This window comes from Medicago sativa, chromosome 2 (genome assembly GCF_051527215.1).
Source record: "Medicago sativa cultivar Bolivia chromosome 2, Bolivia_mono, whole genome shotgun sequence".
NCBI classification, from domain to species: Eukaryota; Viridiplantae; Streptophyta; class Magnoliopsida; order Fabales; family Fabaceae; genus Medicago; species Medicago sativa.
The window spans coordinates 25,799,551-25,818,034 of record NC_140750.1 but is presented as its reverse complement, the minus strand read 5'-3'; the positions used below and the strand labels follow the sequence as shown (position 1 = coordinate 25,818,034).

At 34.1% G+C, this 18,484-nt stretch overlaps 2 protein-coding genes across 4 annotated transcripts; both read right to left on the bottom strand.

Annotated features, from left to right (window-relative positions):
- Positions 1-3,770: 3,770 nt before the first annotated feature.
- On the bottom strand, positions 3,771-6,875 carry LOC146945804 (Glutaredoxin family protein). Of its 3 annotated transcripts, none has more exons than XM_085744085.1 (5): positions 6,737-6,875; positions 6,478-6,631; positions 4,865-4,938; positions 4,197-4,295; positions 3,771-4,094 (listed from the first exon to the last, which is right to left on the bottom strand). In XM_085744085.1, the coding sequence occupies exons 2-5, from the start codon at positions 6,615-6,617 to the stop codon at positions 4,018-4,020; spliced, it is 390 nt and encodes a 129-aa protein (XP_085600211.1). In that variant the 5' UTR covers positions 6,618-6,631; positions 6,737-6,875; the 3' UTR covers positions 3,771-4,017. The 3 variants fall into 3 exon arrangements, with proteins under 3 accessions (XP_085600211.1, XP_085600213.1, XP_085600212.1); XM_085744087.1 differs by having other exon boundaries at positions 6,725-6,798; XM_085744086.1 differs by having other exon boundaries at positions 6,729-6,793.
- Positions 6,876-10,332: 3,457 nt separating this feature from the next.
- Positions 10,333-14,851, bottom strand: LOC146945803 (uncharacterized). Its single transcript, XM_085744084.1, has 3 exons — positions 14,525-14,851; positions 12,324-12,349; positions 10,333-10,731 (listed from the first exon to the last, which is right to left on the bottom strand). The coding sequence occupies exons 1-3, from the start codon at positions 14,686-14,688 to the stop codon at positions 10,610-10,612; spliced, it is 312 nt and encodes a 103-aa protein (XP_085600210.1). The 5' UTR covers positions 14,689-14,851; the 3' UTR covers positions 10,333-10,609.
- Between the last annotated feature and the right edge of the window lie 3,633 nt (positions 14,852-18,484).

Sequence of the window (18,484 nt, the reverse complement as noted above, 5' to 3'; positions counted from 1 at the left end):
AACTAACTGATCCAATGATGAAAAATATGTGTGCAGGTTACAAAACTACTTTATTTATGCACATTAGACAACCCCAAATTATTGATTGCATATAAAATAGTGTCTGTGCTCATCACATTCCCAAGATCAAAAGAGACTAGCTCTATCAATATTGTATAATTAATAATACTCTTACATTTGAAATAATCAAAAACACATAAAAAATAATAGGGTTTTTCTAACCTGTGCAACATTGCACAGCTTAGGGTGTAATAAATGCACTACTTTTTTTTGTTTTTCCCAGTCCTGTTAATGAGTCTTTTTTTTTTAAATTGATTTTTTTTTTCCATCTCTCTTCTATTAACTGCTAATCTGCTATAATTTCGGTGCACTAACAGTGAAAGTCAAAATTCAATTTCTATTGTTGGTCTATATGGCTAGGTAGTTACCAAGCTAGAGGGGGGTGAATAGCGCGTTTGAAAAACTTTTCGGAGATTTGTGAAAAACGATTTTAACAAATTGACTATTTGAAATTTGCTAGAGGAATCACAAACAATGAATCAACAGATACCAAATATATGTGGAATAAGATTTTATCTTAGAATTGAGAGATTCACGATACAAATCTTTGAGCACAATCAATTATTAACAATCCTTAAACAAGATACAAAATGATATACAATTTCAAACCAAACCTATATGACAATAAACCTTATTATCAATTGGAAACCTATATGACAATAAACCTTATTATCAATTGGAAATACAAAACACATGAATTTGAATAATTGAATTGGTATTGCAATTAATTGATCCAAGAGAAATTGTTTTAACCTAAATCAAACGGATTTAGATTAATCTATTGAGAAAAACACTACTTAGATCAAAGTTAGCAATTCACTAATCAATTATCCAAATACTCAAGTGCTATAATGAAAGTAAGAGAGAGAGAGAGAGAGAGAGAGAGAGAGAGAGAGAGAGAGAGAGAGAGAGAGAGAGAACACCGAGATTTATAGTAGTTCACCCTTGTTCGTCCTCGCTAAGGGCTACGTCTACTCTTCTTGATGAAGTACGCCTTCACCAAGGTCATCCACTATGTATGAAAAGTTGATTACAATGTTTACAAGAGTTCCTTCAAATTAAAGCCCTAATTCTTCAACTCCTATGTAAAACAAAGCTCCCCCAAACTTCAAGTACCCCTTGAATTTGGTGCTCCTTGAATCTTCGGATCCTTGAATTGCTCGTGCACTCCTTCGATCTCTTCACTCGAGTCTTCAATGCTACGTCCGGCAAACGAACCCCCTTCGACTTCAAGAACGGTTAGAAAGACCCCCAAGCCCTTTGGAGGTGGAATGAGATTATTCACTTCCTTTAGAGCCTTGATTAAGCCCAATCAATCTCCTTGAGAGAACCAACTTACAATCCCTACTAGCCCCTAGAGAATCTACACACTCAAAGACAAAGTGATTCTAAGAAAAAGTGTTTAATCTTGAAGAATGTATGAGCAATGAGTTTTTTAGACCTAGAGAGAATAGATACAGATGATTCAATAGTTTGAAGTTGTGAGGGAAGAATGTTTATATAGTAAGGGGTGAAAAGACACAATTTTCGTATCAAAATAGCAAATTGAATCGATTCATTTACTCATTGAATCGATTCAAACATTAGGAAGATTAGATCCAGAAGATGGAAATTGTATGAAGATTGATGCAAGTCAAGAGATATATGAAACGATTCAAACTGCCCAGAAGGATGTTTGAATCGATTCAAGATAACAGTGAATCGATTCAGAGAGAGTCAGAGAGTTTGATGATGCGACTCAAGAAGGAATGATACGATTCAAACACGAATCGATTCATACATAGTGTGAATCAATTCATACCAAGTCAGAAACTTATTTGAGACGATTCAAAAGAGGGTGAGTCGATTCATACATATATGAGACACAAATGAAGGGGTACAAACATGAACAGTCACAAGTTGCCTCACTAGGGTGCTTTAACATAGTCTAATCAAACTGAAAGGCTAGACAAGCAAGACCTAAACTAAAGCAATAAAAAAAAATACAAAAACATCATCAAAAACTATGGCCAGAAGCTTCATCTATAAACACACTAAACTGAATATTTTATTCTTCTGTCACGCCACTTTCTCCTTCAACTTTGAAAAAGTCTGTTAAGGATATGGCAAATAGAAAGGAACCACCCATTTATACTCATATATGATTGTTATAGCAGGCTAAGTTAATACCTTAATTTTCTTTCACTTTTGTTTTCTTTCACGTTTTTTATTTCTTCATTTGTTCTTATTTGTTTTGTCAATTGCTTTCACATTTTTTTTTCTTTCTTTCAAAATACATTCTCAAATACATTTGTTTCACCGGTTTATAATAAGGTAACAGACAAAAATAAATTCTTGCTTCTTTTTTCAAGTTAATATATTTGTTCTCATTTGTTCTTTCAATTGCTCTGCAACCATACAACCCACCTCTTGAGCATGATGCCACCCTTTTAAACCTTTTTGCTTTCAATTTATTTATGTAAATTAAGAGTCATAAATTTGGTTGATTTGAACAATCTTTCAAACTATGAACCATGAATTAATTCAGAATTTGAAGTACTATAAAATTCAGAATTTGATGTCACCTTTGCTGCCAAATCTGCAGATGGGCAGTTAGCCAAGGAGTGGGAGGCTATAGTTGTTTTTTGGTTCCCATCACGATATAAAATAATGGTTTCATGTTATAGTTCTTTCACAATAAAAATACTAACTGACAAAGTAAGTGGTTTTAACGTCGAAAGTACTACTAGGTGAGTATATGAGAGAGCCTTGCAGAAAAATAGGAGAGAAAGAAAAGGCTAATTAATTGACTAATTAATTGGATTTAAAAAAACCATAAAAGTAGTGCATTCATTACACCTTAAGCTGTGCAATCTTGCACAGGTTAGAAAAACCCTAAATAATATTCTTATCATGATCATCATAATTACAAAATAAACATATGTTCATAAAATTGTAAAATATGATTAAGAATAAGCGTAAACTGTAAAACCAATGTTTTCCTAAATTTACTATCTACATGCATGAAATGAATTTTTAACATATCTGGTCAACAAAGTGAAGTTTCCTTTGATAAATTGTAAAATATGATTAATAATGGAAAGGACCAAAACGATACACCAAATCCGTAATAGCATCAAATTAAATCACAAAAATGACAGACAACTATCAGCACAAGTTACATCTCAAACAATCACTCAATACAACATATTATTATTACTGAACTGTGGTGATGGTTAAGATTAATGGTTTGTGCTTTAAGGAAAAAAAAGATTAACTCGTTGTCTAATAGTGTCATTAGATAAATTTCATGTTAGTTTTCACTGTAAAAAGCTTAGTCCCTCCATTTTTAGTCAACATACATGAAACTCTTCAATAATGAAGGTGCTGAAAAAGTACATATGCCAAACGAGTACATCCTCCGGTCACTATTATAAGCAAAATTTCACTTTTTAGGTTCATTCAATAAATGATGTATATGGTATATTTAATGGACCGCATACATCATTTATTGAATGAACTTAAAAAGTAGATTTTGCTTATAATAGTGACCGGAGGATGTATATCGTTAGCATTGCTTGTCAATGTAATGAAAAAATCATGTGCAATGAATTCATCATATCAATTGCTCTGATTAATTTCCTTTTTTCATTCTCAGTGAGTCCTCAATTTCACATTATCATACTCAGTAAATTAGTTGAAAAAAACGTAAGAGATAAAAAAGAAGGAAATGTAAAATATAAGCTATTGTATTGAAAAATGAGGAACTTACCTGAACATGTCCATTAAAAAAGTAGCTGGAAAACTAACATGGCATTTTATAAATTAAATCTATCCATTACATTTTATAAATTAAAGCTTTAACAGTGAAAAAATGTAATCTTATCATGTCCTTTATATGTAAAGACTCATTCATAGTCAGAACTCGGAGTACAATCACAGCGTTGCAAAAGAGTTTCCCCTTATCAATAATCCGCCTCAGAGATCATCATGATCCACGGTCTCAATTCCTAGAAGTTTAGCCAGAAGCCCACTCTCATACGCTTCAACGGTTTCTGGAAATCAGTCAATGAACAAGTGTTTGAGGGAACTTCAAAGAGAATCGCATTTTGTTTAAAAATGTAAAAGATTTTTTTCCTGAATAAAGAAATACTTACCATCTGATCCTCCAAGGTGTTTTCCATTGATGAAAACTTGTGGCACAGTACGCTTCCCAACAATATTAACCAAAATATCCTGAATCTTTGAACCATCATCTGCAATGAAAAGGTCTTTTAATATCTTTGTAACAACAATGGCCCCTAAACATCTATCAAAGGAAAAAGTAACATTATAAACTCATTATTCAGTTTCCCTATCTCTACACTAGGCAGTTGTCGAAAGAAACATACTATCTTCTTTCACAAGTTATAATGCTTTAATATTTCCCCCAACAAGCTTTCTTTCCAAGATATGGGATGCTAACTTTCCCTGCTTTTGATAAATGTCAACTATGATTTACTCATTTGATTCATTTTGTCATAACTAGAATAAATTTTGACTAAAGCTGTTTGTGTGAACTGTTGAATTGAACCTAATGAAATAGATCAAGTTAAAAAAAATATATCATACAATTGACAACTAATGAATACTTCATTTTACCACATTATTTATATAATATGTATGTTATTTGAAACATAAGCAATCCTGTTAAAAAAAAATCTGAAACATAAGCAAAAATTTATTTAGATTATATAACTAACTCATTCTCCCTGTGTGTGTGTGTGTGTGTGTGTGTGTGTGTGTGTGTGTGTAAATTTAAAGCAAGCTGAAATTTTCAGTATACCTCTCTCATCAAGCTCCACAACATATGGCACTTGGTTCAACTCTTTGAAAACAGCTTTTGCTCTTCTACAGTACCTATATTCAAAACAAAGAAATCAGCAAAAACAGACCAATGAATACAAAATAAATCACTTCATGAGCTTTTTTTTCCTGCTGTAAAGTTTCAATTTTTTTGCGAAGAAAAGAAACACTTGATAGTAATCAACAAAGCTCATCATTATGAATATTCATAGTGTAGCCAGCCAGAAACAAAAGGATAATGAGAGGAAAAAAGGACAAAAGAAGTACAGTTTCAACATTTTTATTTTAGGGGTAAATAGACTGTGATGGGGACGTTATTTTGGAAGGACATTTGGATCGGGAACGAGCCGCTAAACATTGGATTCCCTTGATTGTTTAGATTCTCTGACAAAAAAGAAGCTAAGGTGGGAGAGGTAAACACTTTGATTGTTTACTCATCTGGAGGTAAACATATCTGGAGGAATATTTTGAACCATAACAAGCCAACTGAACACTTCGTACCAAATTTTTTTATTCGTACAATCCTATTCAAAACTTAAGCAGACACTCAAGGATATTCAAATACAACAAGATATGATCCAAATTCCAAACATATATCCAATTCCAATTTCCCAAACACCAAACAATTAGAACTTTGAAGATGCGGCGAAAAACATTTACAGATATGACCTATTGAGTGGAGAATAACATTGGCCATTTGAAATTCTAAATTATAATTAACATGCATTTTATAAAATGGGCAATTACAGAGATTTTAGGTATAAATAAAGTGACTATTTACAATCGTGAGAAAAAACTGCTAAACCCACTTGTGTACTAATATACATAACTCAATCATACAAATCAGAATCAAAGCAGAGTGATTAATGTAATCGAAGATGAGCTTCTCCCAAATAAAGAACAAAAAGAGGGTGTTCTATAGCACTATACTAAACAGATAAATGTCGCTAAATGGTGGCGCTACAACGCTAAGCCCTGTGAAGCACGGACTCCGACAAAGACAGCTGACACAACACAGACATGTCGACACTGCTAATGTAAAAAACACCTGGCACGCCTAATCCTAGAGGTGTCCATGCTTCATAGACTATGCCTATAACATAGTAGAATTTGAACAAATCGTAGTTGTTCTGTGATACACTATTTAGTAAAAACTACAAAATCTCAAATGGCATCGCTGTAGCATAGCAGAATTTGAACAAAATGTTTTTTTTTTTGTCTGCGTTACACGATTGACAACAACGAATGAAACACACAATAACACAAATAATTGATCACAGAGTTTAGCCAATTATGCCTACATCTCAAAAACATAACGAATGTTGTAGTTTTCTATCATGCAATTGAGCTTTCACCTCCACTACGCTACACTAGAACATCTGCCTACTTATCAATATAATGAGTCATGTCATACTCAACAAACACACAAAAACATAATGATTAATCATAGAGTTCGACCAATTGTGTTTGTGCCTCTATCAATAGAGTGGTTCATTTTCAATTCTACTTGCTCGAATACGTTATGTTACATCGTCTGCTCGCTTATCAGTAAATATAATGAGTCATAGTCAAAAGAGGGATACAAATACTTACGGACAATATGTCTTGGAAAAGATGGCGATCTTGTTGTTATTAATGGTCTTGTCAACAAACTCACCAACAGATGGAGCTGCTGAAGCTGAATCCCAGTAAACAGAAATTGCTAAAACCATCATCATCATTGTTACCTTCATTCTCGCTGATTTAACTGTGAAGAAAAATCCAATTTAACAAACATCATAAAAACATGAAAGAAGAAAACAAGAAGGAGTGTCTTTAGCAAAAATGGAAGAGAAGAGACATGCTTGCTTACGGGGGGGTGATCTTGTCTGTCGGATGATTGTGAATGAGGTGATACGGATCTGATCTGATGACGAAAATGTACTCTCCCAGATTCTTATAAGTTATATATACTAGTCAAATAGTTTTTGTTTTGGATTTTTTTGGGTGCTCTTAAACGGCACCGTATTCATGCGATTGTTTATTGATTTTTTATTCTTGCAGTTGTTTTTTCTTGAGTAATTAGTCAAATACCCCCGAAATTGCAAGGCGCGTCAATTACCCCCCTGTAGTTAACGAAATATCAATTACCCCCCCGAAATTGATAAACGTTAGTCAATTACCCCCCTCCGTTAATTTCCTCCATCCAACATGCTGATGTGGCAGTTAACTGCCCACGTGGCACTGCCACATGGTCAGAAAAGGCATGCCACGTCAGAGGGGGGTAATTGACTATATTTTTTAATTTTTTTTTGAAAAAAAAATTTTTTTTGAACAAAAATATGATTTTTTTTTTCCTTTTGAACAAAAATATGATTTTTCCTTGCAAATTTATGATAATTGATCACCACTATGAATCTTATTCCTTCTATATGCTAATTTATATGACTAATATATGCCACTGTCATTATTATCACTACTATATAATGTGAAGTTGATGGTGTGTTTCGATTTGGACAGAAGAGGGGAATTGAAGCTTGCTTTAGGGCTTAATAATGATGAAAATGATAATGGAAGCTTTGCATGTTGATTTTTATTGAAGTACATGATAGTATTGTTGTGTATGTTGGTAGTTTTGATTAAAATTCTTGGTTCACAATAGTTATATGAAATATGTATTGTTGTTCTAAGTATTTTCTTATGTGTATTGGAAACAAATGTAAGAGGCAATTATGCTAAGCTGTTTGTGCTGCTATTGTTCTAAGTTGTTTGTGTTGTTATTGTTCCAACAAGTTCGTGTCAAAAACCCCCCTGTAGTTTATCAATAATGGTCAAAAAAACCCCTGTAGTTTATCAATAATGGTCAAAAACCCCCCTGTATTTGAATTATTTGGGCTTATGTTTTGACAGAACCTGTTATGCTAGTTCTGTTTGTGGCTGGTGGCGTGTTTCTGCGGCCTGCAGTGTCTGGGTGCCTGCAGTGTCTAGGTGCATGAGTGTCTAAGTTTATAATCTATGACTAAGGTATGCTACTATATGACAGAATTATCTCTGTGAAATCATCATTTAAGTATGCTACCTATAATGACAGTATAAGCATAGAACAGTATAATGACAGTATAAGCATAGAACATCTATATGACAGAACTATATGACAGAATTATCTCTGTATAAGCACATTATATAGTAGTGATAATAATGACAGTGGCATATATTAGTCATATAAATTAGCATATAGAAGGAATAAGATTCATAGTGGTGATCAATTATCATAAATTTGCAAGGAAAAATCATATTTTTGTTCAAAAGGAAAAAAAAATCATATTTTTGTTCAAATTTTTTTTTTTTCAAAAAAAAAAATATTTCAAAAAAAAATTAAAAAATATAGTCAATTACCCCCCTCTGACGTGGCATGCCTTTTCTGACCATGTGGCAGTGCCACGTGGCAGTTAACTGCCACATCAGCATGTTGGATGGAGGAAATTAACGGAGGGGGGTAATTGACTAACGTTTATCAATTTCGGGGGGGTAATTGATATTTCGTTAACTACAGGGGGGTAATTGACGCGCCTTGCAATTTCGGGGGGGTATTTGGCTAATTACTCGTTTTTTCTTTAGAGAACTAATAAATAGTAAGTAAATTCACAATCTATGAACTTTGTAGGTCTTAGAAATTGTGGTTGAGCATTATATAATTTTACAAAACCATATTATCGGATGAGGGTTGTTATCACTTATAATCGTTCATTCTAATTATTTATCGATTGATATGAGACTTATTAACATTAGGCTAAACTTTGTGGTTTAAGTTAGAAAATATCTCGGTGTTTAATGTGTCTCAAAAAGATACTAACAATCAAGAGTAATATATGATATTTGTGAAGAAAAAAAAATTGATATTCCCTAAAACTCAGTAGTTCTTTTAAGTTTTTAACGTTATTGATCCAAAAAAAAAAAAAATTGACGTCGTTATTAAAGAAATTATTAGTAGTTTATTTTTTGAAGGATTAGTAGTGTTGATTTTAAAAATAAAATGGGTTTCATTTACTAAAATACATTTATTAATTATAGTAAATAGTTTTGTAAAAGAAAAAAAAATATAGTTAATGGAGTAGTCAGATAATTGAAATATAATAAATAATGATAATAATACGTTAGAGAAAAAATAAGTGGTATATTGATACTTCATCTAATATTTCAAGCCAGAGAAAAATGACGGATGAAGTGAAAAAATGTAATAATGAATAAAAGTTTAGGCATCTAAATAGTCAACAAAAAATTAGGCGCCGAAACTATATTACCCCGCCTAACAAACACTGACATCCAAAGTATCACACTATTAGATTTCCCTCTTTTACAGTTCCAATAAAAGAAAAAAAATTATTCACATTCAGATAGATTAATGAGTAAACCAATGTTAGGAACCTAAATAGTAAGAAGAAAGAAAATTAAGACGCCTGATCCGGTATCATCCCACCTGACAATACCTCCCTTTTCGACTACACTGTCGGAGGAGGAGGCATCATCGTAAGTCTTTTCCTCTCACCTCCGTTTTCACAACAACCTCCGGAGACCTCATGGATCTGTTAACCACCGTCAGTTGGTCATTTGACGGCAGTTTCTGGTGTTTGGAATCCGGTAAGGGGGTTGCAAATTGAGAGTATATTGTACAGAATGATCCATAATAAGGATGGGTCTAGAGTTATCTCGTTGGTCGGTTTCCTATGAGTTTTCGTTGGAGTGAAAGGATTGTCGTCGTCAGATAATGGAGGGGATTGAAATCAGAGATGAGAGTGACAGAAGTAAGAGTTTGTGTGAGTTCTTCATTGTTTTGTTGCAAGAGATAAAGAATAATGGTTATATGTAATTCAGTAAAAACATAATAATAATTTTGAACTCTTAGATTCATCAAACGATTGAGTATCAAATAAAATAATTTACTGACTGTATGACTGCATCATTATCTTGACTGCAGTGAATCTGCATCCTTATCGCGCCTAACAACACTGTCACGGATGCTAGAGTATCAATCGTAACTACTTCAGTTACCTATTTATACAATTCATCAAAAAATATTTATCTATTCAGACAAAATAAAGTCACTCAATCCATTCGCATAGAGGAGTGGGAGTTGAGGAATCAATGGTTCAATATTGTATGCTATTGCTTTCTACAAACTTAAATGTTACCATTTTCTAAGTCACTTGTTTACCACACTACACTAAAGCATAACTATATCAAATAAGAGTCCCCCCACTAAGGCAAGTACAAATTCAAGTTATGTGTCACGTGTTATCATCGTCAATTGATCCTAATGATCAAATAAGCCGCAATTACCATGCTAAAATCCAGAGATTCCATCCCAATGGTAAAAAGCTATAAAATATAATATGAATCAATTTCATTAATTTCCTCAATCCGTAGACATTTCCCTCCTATCATAGCATATCAGAAGAAAATACGAAATAATTTATCAAGGTGTGCTATTATTAAAATCATAAAGAAAGATGAGAAACACAAACTATTCAACAACAGGTTTGGAGCAGGACAATTAACAATGAAGAACATAATCTTAACAGCAGCAGTATATATTAAGAACAATTACAGATTACAATCTAAATCTAAACACTCATTGTATGTCAGGCAAGAACAAAAAAAGAAAAAAAAATACAAGAAAGGTGGTGGAGTACAATAAGGGAAGATATGTACATAAGGAAGCTGTGAAACTGAACTTGAATTATGAGATCTACACAGGAGGTATATTAGAGAAAGAGAACCCTTTGTATCCTTTGTAAGCATAATATGCAATCCTCGTGTAGTAGAAACCCGGTATGAACAATAACATTCCCAGTATTGCAAAGAATAGCCCTATTAAATCAACCATTCACAAATTTCAATATCAACCAACAAACAAAAATAATAGAGAACAGGCAAATAATAGCTAATTTGTTATATACTCTGGTCATGTGCCAACTGATTTTCAGTTAAAAAATAGGTTGTCAACTTTAGCTGAATTTGTCCCAAACAGGCAGCTCAATTGATGAATTTAAGGGTGTCAAAAGAGTTCCAATCAAAAGGTTTATAGTTCAAACACCATAAACTAACATAATCACTGATTTACAAACATTTATCTATAAAAAATTTGGGTTAATATCTATTTTCGTCCCATAACTTATTTTCGAGATGCAAATTGGTACCTAAAAGATTGAAAGTGCTGGTTTGATCCCTTAACTCGATAAATTTACAACAAGTTGGTCCATTCCATCAAAATACACATAAAAGGTATTAGTTTGTGATTATGTGGAAAATCCACTTTGACATGGGAATAAGGGTCACTAGTCTCCCTTTCTTCTTCCCAAATCAAAATATTTTCCATACTTTACTAAGGTATTCCCAAATAAGATAATCTAATGTTTTTCCCCAAATTCCTCAATGTGTATGCAATTACAAATCAGGATGTCCAATAATCATCCTTCCTCATAGTGCTCACGAGCACAATCATCCAGAAATCACAACAATAACTACTGTTCCTCAAGTTCGCATGGTAGAGTTCATTGCGTGCCTAGATGGCGTGGGTGCATACACAATCAAACAAACACCAGTATCCACGTTTTCTGAGTAAAAACATATACATTCAAGGAAAACCTTAAACCGAACAAGCAAACTCTATTCGTATAAAAAAGTGTACATAATGTGGAGGACGCCGAACACTTGCCTCTATCAGCAGTTGATTTCCTCTTTGTCTTCCCAAATATTTTCACACATAGAACGATGAACAAGCCCTCTTTGTATTCCTCCTCTTCCTATGTTCTCTATTTGTTTTTTCACTTCTCTTCTTTCTTTCAATCCTATTACTTTTTTATAAAATGTTTTCATTCCACACTTTCCACCTCAGAAATATGTATGATAAAATAACCACTTTGGATCCACATTTTCAAATATAACGGGTTGGATTACCAAATTGTGACGGAAAGGACCAACTTCTATTAACATTGTCAAATTAAGTTATCAAACTAACACACTTCAAAATCAAGGGACCAACTTGCACCTCAAAAACAAGTTAAGGGACACAAATTTAATTAAACCAGAATAATTTAGCAGTCCCAAGCAAACAACTAAGTTGGTGAGCTAAGAGACGCCAAAAGAGTACTAACGAATAACAAGTCATTTCAAGGTTCAATATCCAAAAATACCTAAAAATTAACAAAACTCACTAATTAACTAAGCTCAGTAGTAAGAGTTTCGCCAAAGTTCAAATTTCCGCAGAAATGGTTGTAAAATAATCATTAATGTCACGTTAATTAATAACAATATAATTAAAAAAAAAAACTAATTTACTAACCTACAATCATTTTTCTGTGAAAAAAAAAACGAAATTAGCAGCAATTATCACTCTTTAATCAAGAAATCAGAAATTGAACATATTTTAACAACTACCGAAAAACTGAAAAGATGATTACCATGAGCAGTGTCACCACCGACATGGCTGCATATATTTCACCCATTGCAGGTTTTTTCTCATTATCAACCATTCTTAGCACGTCAACAAGAGGTGCCATGGACTTAAGAGTGTGGAGTACATCATTCCAAAATGATGGCAGAAGTGCACATGTTGCTGCCTGCCTACCTTTAGCTTCCTTATTGCACTTGGAACTCAACCATTCTTCACATAAAAACATCTCTCTAAGCTTGGATTTTATTTTGTGTAACCTTTGCAAAGTATGAAATGTGGTAGCAAACCTTGTGACTCCATGTTTAACCAACTCAACATTGTTAGTTTTCTTCCTCATTAGGCTCAAAGCAAATGTGTGGTTAGAAATGTAGCCTACAAGAGAACACCCCTTTTGTATAGCCTTTTTAATCCTAGGAATCTTACCAATATCTTCCAACATGAGGTCTATGCAGTGTGCAGCACATGGAGTCCAAAAGATGTGAGGTTTGTTCTGCATTAACTTTTTGCCAGCATAAACATAGTTGCTTCCATTGTCAGTAATCAATTGCACCACATTTTGCTCACCCATCTCATTAACAAAATCACTCATCAATTTATACACCATTTCTCCAGTCTTTGACTCTTCAGAAGCATCAATACTTTTGACAAACATTGTTCCAGCAGTAGAATTCACCAAAAAATTAATCAAGGTTCTACCTTTTCGGTCTGTCCAACCATCGGACATAATCGAGCATCCATATTTAACCCTTGCGGCCAAATGAGGCACCAACATCTTCTTAGTTTCTTCCAACTCTATTTCAAGTAGTGGTCCCCTAATTTCATAATAGCTTGGTGGTTTCAAATGACGACCATAAGCTCCAACAGCTTCCAACATTTCTTTGAAGTGTTTTGACCGTGCAACATTAAAAGCAATTCCATTTGTATAAAAGAATCGAGCAATAAATTGTATGGTTCTTGCCCTTGCTTCTTTTTCAGCATCTTTAATGTTTGTTTGCCTAGTACTGGTACTGGTAGTCTTTTCCCCCATAAACAATACATCCAAAGGACCTTTCTTGGCTTTGGGAGCAGACAAAGAGGAATCAGATGGCCTCTTTCCAGTTCGAATTCTCCTTATTTCTTCAATTTCTTCTTGAACATCATCATCTATTTGCGCTTGGACCTCTGCAATACCTTCTGATTTCTTTTTTTTCTCATCCAAATCAGCTTGCAACAATGCCTTAACCTCTGCTGGTGTTTTACGACATGCTTTTACATCACCCGTAATTCCCAATTGGTGTCTTCTTGCTCTACTAATTCCTCCATTGCTGACCTTATCACAGAAATCACAGTAAATCTTTTTCTTATCATTCAAATCCTTCCAGTGATTAAATTGCCAAGCAATGTCGAGATTATCACCGGTCCGCTTATGTCTTTGAGCACATGAGTCAACAGACACAGAGTTTGATTGAACACCAGAACCTGATGCCGCCATGACTGTGTTGTCCACAAAAACAACAAAAATAAGGAAACAGAGAGCAGAATAGAGGATGAACAAAACAGTAGAGGAAAACAACAGAGAAAGATTGAACTAAATGTGTCCTGCGTCTGAGAGCAGAGTTTATCATAGAGATCTCACAGATAACCGAAGTCATTTGTGTTTTTTTCAATCATTCATGAGAAAACAGAGAGGAAGAACAAAACAGAGGATATGTTTGTGAACAGATTGTGATATGTTTATGAACAAAACAGAGGAAGGGCAAAACAAAGAGGAAGAACAAAACATATTGTGATATGTTTATGAACAAAACAGAAAGGAAGATTTATAGAAGAGAGCAAACCTGAGGAACGGCGGCTGTAAGGAGAAGAGGAACAGATCTGCCGTTTGATGCGGTTTTGAGAAGATGAACAGTGAGAAGATGAGATGCGTTTTTGAGATGAGAAGATGCGGCGGTAAAGAATGAAAGAATGAAGAGAGAAACTGAAGTTATTAGGGTTTAACGAAAATGACAAAAATACCCTTGTTTTTTTTTTAAAAACCAAGGACAAACTTGTATTTTCACGTAAAATGAAATAGCGGCGCTAGACTGCAAAACCGCTATGCAGTGTTGCGGCCGCTATTGCGCCGCTATCTCATAACGCTACGCTATGGCTTATTGCATAGCGGTCCGGGACCGCACCGCACCGCGCGGCCGCTATTCGCCGCTATAGCGCCGCTATTAACTACTATGGTTATAAGCCATGAGAGAACCGATGATGATACTGAGAAAACCAAAGACGAGAAGCGAAACAGCGAGTGCGATCTCTTTGACGGGTGGTTTGTTGTTGACAGTGTAGGAGGTTCCTATCATGATATCCTCGTCTGAAATCGAAAACGCGTGATCTACGTATGCCATTGTTTTGTTTTGCTTTGTTGGTAGCTAGATTTGGAATTTTGGAGGTTGTTGTTTGGTGGAAGTGGTGGAGGGTTTTGGGTGGGTTGAGTGAGTGAGTATTGATGAATTTTGTTGCTTTGGGTTGAGATTTCTTAGTTTGACAATTAAATGAGTTTATTAATCTGGATGGATGATCTCGTGTTGGAATCCAATGGGTGGATTATTTTGATGGTTTAATGCATTAATGTTTTGGTTTAAACAAACTTTTGACTCTTATTTTGGGTGAGTCACCATTTTGGTTCTTCAATTTTAAAATTTGGAATTTGGTTGTTTAAAAAAAAAAAAAAAAATTGGAATTTGGAAATGTAATCTTCCAATTCAAAAAACATTTGTTAAAAAATTTGTTCAAAAAAAAAAAATTGTCCTCGTAAGCTAAGCTCAGTTGGTTGGGACAATGCATAATATATGCAAGGTCCGGCGTTCAAACCCCGACCACCACAAAAAAAAAAAAAAAAAAATTCGCTCAACCATTAAATTTAATTTTTATTTTTGTTGATGAGTTAACTAGAATAATAAGCTAGTAAGTAGAGTTGAGAATAGGCTAATCAAGTAGGCATGACAATTGTACCTTAGATCGTTGATGCCATTAAAAAAAATTAGATTATATTTTTTTTGTTATATTGTTGGTGTCAATGAAATAGATAATTATGGTTAGTTTGATTTGTTATAATTTGAAAGCAACAAACATTTATATTTTTAGTTTTAATCAAAATTAAATATTCAATTATGATTTTATATAACATTAAAATTAATTAGTTAATGTAAACCGTTGATACTTATTGTAATATACACTTATTTTTTGTACTTTAGATTTTTTTTTTATTTGGCTATATACTATGATCTGTAATATCTTACGAGTAGGTTGAAGTATTTTGTCATATTTTAGTTACGTTGTAGTATTTTTTTTTTGTTTTCTTCTTTTTTATGCTAAAGTGCGGGTAATGAACACGTACGTCTAGAGGGTACAAAGATGGAGACTAAACTTCTTGTTCATAAGGGTATGTGCAATTTTACAAACGAGAGTATGGAGATGAACACTATAGTTCCTTACACAAAGGGTGCGCATTGTCATCCCTACGATTGAGCTATACTTTGTGTTCTTGTCGTAGAAAAAAATAGTCAGTCAGAAGTGGTCTGAAACAACCTTTGCAGTGGTCACAGTTAGTTCTTTCCCATTGTGGGATTGTATATGAAAAAAACACTCAAATGCAGTTTCAATGAGCTTTGATGAGATTTCTCATAATGAGAGCGTGTATATCTTGTTTTTGGTGTGACACACCCTATTTATAGACCATTGAACATGGATGTGTCAGATTTGCCCTTTGGCTAAGTTGTCGGTCTACCGTTGGATCAAGTGAAAGGCTCAAGGATGCTTTGAGCTTAATATTTGGTGCGACGTGGGTCTTCACCGATACATGATGATGCATCAACATGTGAACACTTTATTGGGTCTTGGCTGCAATTGTGGACTCTGGGTCCAATGGATTGAGCCTTTACCCCGATTCAGAGCAGTAACTCTAAGTCGTTAGTTCGTGGCTCAAGACGAAGACTTTGTAACGTAATACGTACACATATCCTGATTACCTTCATGTTGATCTCCGATGCCGGGCAAATTTGATGATTCTTGATCTAAATAATGTTTACGTTCAGATTATTTGGCTGTAGCTCCAAAGGCAGCCTCCTAACTCAATATAGGAATGACATCCACTTTCTTAAATACATCAACCACATTGTACCCAACATATATACGAACATTATTGTTATTTTTGGATTTCCAAACTATTGTATTTGGATTTCCAAATTCTATTATCTACCGAAGTTGTTACTAGGTTGAGTCACGACCAGGTCGCTCTCTTTAAGACGTTTCGTGGCACTACCCAAAGTTGTGCAAGGTAGACTATCAACCACGCCGCCTCCAGGATAAAACAAGCCCAGCTACAACTGTGCGGTTAACTACTGCACTGTAGAAAACTGTTCGAGAATTACACCTTCAAATATGGTACTAAGACCACTCTTTAATACTGAAACCACTTTAATATTGTATTATTATCATTCTATTATGGTGCTAAGACCACTCAAATATGGTGTTTCCACCATTCTAACCTTTAAGTTCTCCAAACTATCAATATGGTACTATGACCACTCAAATATGGTGTTACCACCATTTCTCCTCAAATAGAAAAATATTGTTATAATATTTATATACCGTTAAGATCATTCTTGATTCCGACGGGACATTATTATTCCAAATAGTACTCTTTATTCCGAAAGGACATATATTACCGAAGGGACTATGTTTTTAAGACCATTCTTAATTCCGAAGGGACATTAAACCGAAAAAGGGACTATGGTCTTAATAACACTCTTAATTCCGAAGGGACAGAAAGGAGTAGAAAAAGGAGAAGGACTTGTTAAACAAGTCGAAGGAGGGAGAAGAGAGGAAAGACTCGTCAACACAAGTCAAGAAAGGGAGAAGAGAGAAAGAGTTTCCGACAACTCAATGAAACTCTTTGGTGTGTGGAATGCACTATGTGAGTTCTCTATTTATAGGGAAAATTCACAACTAATAAGTGAGAAACTTTGGGAACAAGTAATATGAGAAACTTTGGGAACAAGTAACATATTACTTTGCGATTAAGTAATTCACATATTAGATCTAGTACAAAAATATCTTAATTGAGTACTAAAATATATTAAATTTAGTACAAAAATATATTATATTATGTACCAAAATATTTTAGCAAAACTTGGGGACTAAGAAAGCACTTTCTAATAATGATTAAATTAATTATTTAATTTATCATTTCCAAATAATAAAATATATATCAATATATATTTTTTCTTTAATGCTTATGTACCCCCATTAATTAGAGGTACACCCCTACTATATAAACACTACTAATGTGTGTGTTCCATCCGATGTGGGACTTCCACTTTTTTCAATTCACACAACACTAGTTCTATCCAACATGGGAATTTGTGTTTAGTCTTTTTACTCAATTTCCACACATGTTCCAACAATCCCCCACTTGAATTTAAAAAAATGGTTTCAGAAGTAACGTCAAAAACGTCTCCATAAGATTTACTAGTAAACAAAGGTGTCGCCTACAACTTGAACCTTTGCATAGCGAGTAAAATTCTGATTAACAAGAGTTGCTTACAACATTGAACTCTATCTCAGACATAGAACCCACACACAAACCTTTTCTTAAAGTGTATTCTAAAAGCCCGTGCGTTTATGGCCTTGCACGTGTATCCCGGTTTTAACGAAGCTCTAGGTATTCTGCCCCGAATCCCAAAGGAACCGGCCCTTAGTTCCACATTCGTATAGATGAGTCTATCAAGAGTACTCCTGTAGCTATGTACTCCACTCCAAATAGAGTATAGATCTCATTAAGAGTTTCTATTATCTCATCCTTCTGTCACTACAGGAATCATGCTTTCTTACTTTTAACATAGCATGTTCTATCACTTGTGACTTGTTATTACCCATTGAACCTATTTCTTGGGATCTCCAGTCATGTAGGTCGGGTTACCATCACTTGTGACCTTTGGGCATTAGTCCCATCCTATTGGATGTGTTTAGAACTTTCTTTTTAGTAATTCCTTTCGTCAAAGGATTGACTAATTCTTTATCAGTACGTACATGATCTACTTTAACCGTTCCTTTTGAGAGTAGCTAGCTCTCTATTTCTCTATGTGTTCGTGCCTTAATAATCGCCTCTTACCATTGTGGTAACGATTCTCAATTTTGTAA